The 3,796-nt window shown below is 41.5% G+C and overlaps 1 protein-coding gene across 1 annotated transcript in view; it reads right to left on the bottom strand.

Moving 5' to 3' along the window:
* INTS7 (integrator complex subunit 7) overlaps positions 1–3,796 on the bottom strand; it is a 54,962-nt gene that overhangs the window by 31,481 nt on the left and 19,685 nt on the right. The window contains exons 11-13 of the mRNA XM_006028788.3: positions 2,733–2,972; positions 1,067–1,204; positions 169–375 (exon numbers count right to left, since the gene is read on the bottom strand). Coding sequence (XP_006028850.1) covers positions 169–375; positions 1,067–1,204; positions 2,733–2,972 — 585 coding nt within the window. The remainder of the gene's footprint in view (positions 1–168; positions 376–1,066; positions 1,205–2,732; positions 2,973–3,796) is intronic.

The following is a 3,796-nucleotide window of genomic DNA, read 5'->3' as shown; positions in this document are numbered from 1 at the left end:
GCGGCCTAAAAGTTCCTTTCCCCTACATGTCGTTCCAAAACAGTTGTTCTAGCAGATTTCCTTCAGTTCTCCAAGCCGTTGAAAAAAGACTCATGTATAAACAGAAAATGAGGACTGTAGCTATAACCAACAGACCCACCACTACTGAAGTACAAAACGCGTACTAACCGTTAGTGATGCTATCCCTTTGTGATAGGATTTTAAGGATTCAGCAATGCAAGAAAGTGCTGAACTGTAATCAGCTTCTTGAAGCCCTGTCAGGCACTGCTCTGCATGAGAGAACTCCTTCAAACTATTCAGCCAGAAGTAGAAGTGTTCTGAAGCTACCTGAGTCAGCAGGCTTTGATAAAGCTCTCTGGCCATGTCATGATTGCCCTAAGAAAAGACAAAGAGAGAAGACAGAAAAGACATTAGGTTATATCAGCAAATACCACCATGAACTACTACCCCCAAGTCCTCAGCTGCTTCTACTGACTTCAAAAGTTTCTATAGAGAAATATTCAACATTTGGTCAAGGAGGTTCTAGTGAGATGCAGTAGCACAGATACATTTATCTGACAGACATCACTGTGTAGAAAAATGACACTTTTTATTGAAAGAGAGCCAAGGAGGGAGGAAAACAGATCCAGCTCTAAAAAACAAATCCAGAATTCTGCATTAAGTCTTACCTACTGCTTTCTTTTCCAAAGTGTTTTACAAATATTAACCTTTAGTTCATCCACACAAGCTAGGAAAATTGTGCCAATTATGCAAATGCCTATGACTAGCCCAAGACAAAAAGGGAAAAGAAAGCTAGTCTAAACTGGGATTAGAAAACATTCTTATTCCTAATCACTGAACCACACCTTTCTTCACTGCATGTTGAGCGAGACTCATAACAGCAGCATGAGACAAATTCCAATTTTACAAATATGAGCCAATGTTACAATACACTTAAAAGGGGGAAAGGCCTATTTTCCCCTCTCTTTTTATCTCTGTCCTCCTAAATCCTTGTATTTTTCTTACTTTCACCTCTCAATCAGACTTGACCAGGAAGAGCTATCCCATTTTAAAAACCTGCACTTACCATTCTGGAGGCTTGCCTGGCTATCCTGTAAGCTGTCCAGCCATTTGAGGCATTTTCAAGCTGCTGTTTGATAACAGTTTTAACTTCCAATGATAACGCTTTCTGACTGGCAACAAATATCACCGTAGCAAGAGATACCTAAAGGAAAACAAATCACCACCAACAGCACAGTTAAAAAATCTCCACTTGTGCATTTCTAGAAGTGTCAGAAGCTTTCTAATCTTGAATGCTTAAAACCACACACAAGATAAAAATTACTCAATACTTGAGTGTCAAAACTTTGCTAGTTTAGGATATCCAGCAACATGATATTACAAGGGCTTTTTCCATCACTGAAGCTTGGTAAATGAGATTACACTGTTCTTGGGAGTGTTAAAATAGAAATAGATCCCAGCTGACAGTCACTGTAAAGTCACTGAAATACATTTATTTAATATAAATGTAAGAAAAAACAGCTTCCTGACAGACTATAGTCATTTCCAATTCAAATGCCCCTTTATCTACAGTACTGTCCAATCAGATGCGTTAAAGGCTTATATATAACTGGGGTATTCACTTTTGAAGTCATTGTGTTTTTTCTGAAAGCACTTCAAGAGGTCCCTAGAGGTCTGGTGGTACACAGTAATGATCTAGAGCAGGGACTGGCAAATTTTTTGGCCAGTGTCATGAACACCCGGGACTGACTTGTAAGATGACATCCACGTGCTAGGGGCAGATGGGGGGGGGAGCCATGAGGGGCCTAATCCTTGCTGTGGCAGCGCAGCCCCAGTCCCTTCCCTGAGGCACGTGCACCAAGCACCATGATCTGGCATGCAAGCCCAGGGTTGCCTATCCCTGATCTATAGAACCTGTCAACATGGAACTAGTGCCATCTACTGGAGGACACACCTGATCAGATATTACATATTATGTTTTTTTAGCTAAGTGAAGGCCTGTCTAGACTCTATTTTACTCTACCAGGCAATACCACATTGAAAGATACTGTGCTGCTTTACATATGCTACCTTCTGCTCTAGAAGCAGTAGACGTGCTAGTTAGCCTAGGCATAAGACCACACAACATAACACTGCTTCTAGTTCAGGAGATGACAAATTCGGAGCAGTGCTGGTGTTACTGGGCAAGCTGGCTCCAATCTTAATGCCAGCGAACTAGCTATGCCAAGAGATCTGTGGATTTGGTGCTGTACAACAAGATTATTCCCTATTCTTCATACATACAGTTAACAGTCAAACTGACAATCACACTGAGGCCACCGAGCTTAGCACTTTGACAGACAATTAGCTAAACAGACTTATGAAATGCCAGTTAATTTTTACAGTACCATTTGTTTTTGTATATAACACACCATGGAATATATTACACAATTTATTTTTGAAAGGCAGAAGGAAGGGGAAAAAAGATTTTTTCTTTCTGGAGTTATGGCTGCATAGAGCAGGACTCCCTCAACTGCCTGAATAGTAAGGCAACAACTGCTGTACTGTGGGGCAGAAAAAGCAAGGTGTTTCTAATCTCAGGCAGAAAACCCAGCTTCCCCACTTAATACATGCACCCTAATTTTTATGAGATAATTTTATGGAAAAGATGAGTGTAGTATGCAAGAAAACATGGTAATTTCATGCTGTCCTTGTTCCATCAAGGACAGGTCTCCAGAACAGTAGTTTCTTACCAGAAGTTCCTGCTTTTTATCTGTGGCAGATCGTCCAATCACTTTATATAGGTCCATTAGGTCTCCCAGCATTCCATCAGCTAAGACCGGCAGCTGCACCGCAATAGCTGCTAAACAATGGCACATGAGAATTCTAGCAACATCTTGAGCACTGTGCAGCTGCGTCAACAAGGATTCAACCACTGACTGGCTCAGATGGGGGCGACACTTAACCAACTTCACCATGCAAGTTAAAGTGATCTGCAATTCAAACACAACACCATTCCAACATCAGGCATTGTTTACTTTAAAAAAAAAAATGGAGAAAATGACGATGTTCTGACTAACAACTCCAAAGTTAATGGAAAACATGTGGCATTTATAGAACTGTGGAATATAAGCTTTGCCAAACTGCTAAAACTGCCCTGCAGTACAATCTGAAGACATGCACAAGGATAATTTTTCTTCTCTGATAGATTAGTCTTCTCTGTCTTCTCTTAACCTTCTCTGATTGATTAGTCTTCAAGTTAATGTTATCAAATTATCTGCCTGGTAAGAGCAGATAAGACTGTAATTAGGTAGGACAATAAGGCTCAAGGCAGACATTAAACTGTTAAACACACCAAAAATGTAATCACTCCATAAATTGTAAGATGCTACATATGCAAGCAAATTATGGCGCAATAAAAAGGCAAACCAGCTAGAGATGTTATATATGAAACATCTTTTGTGCCTGGATGTATCACACATCAATCTGCATGTGTGGCATGTTAAAGCTGACTGGTGCAGCCATACATCAGGCTGCAGTGCTTGATTTCATTGGTGCTGGGTAGGAGGAGCCAGTCAGCTCCCCCAGCTCAGGAAGTTTAAACCTGTGCAGTCCGGAAGCCCTGCATAGGCAACACAGTGCACAAGCTGACAGGCTTGAGGGGGAACTGATGATCTCCCCCAACATCTGGGGCATTTAAACTCATGCACCAGGCAACCAATGCCCATGTATACACGTAGGTCTAGAAAGCCCGGCACCTGTAAACCCACAAGTAGAACAGCCCTGCTTCGGCTGCCCCCCACACAGATTTAAACCC

Source organism: Alligator sinensis, unplaced genomic scaffold (genome assembly GCF_000455745.1).
Source record: "Alligator sinensis unplaced genomic scaffold, ASM45574v1 scaffold1277_1, whole genome shotgun sequence".
Taxonomy (NCBI): Eukaryota; Metazoa; Chordata; order Crocodylia; family Alligatoridae; genus Alligator; species Alligator sinensis.
Note: the sequence above shows the minus strand (reverse complement) of the source record. Positions and strands in the feature narration are given on the sequence as shown.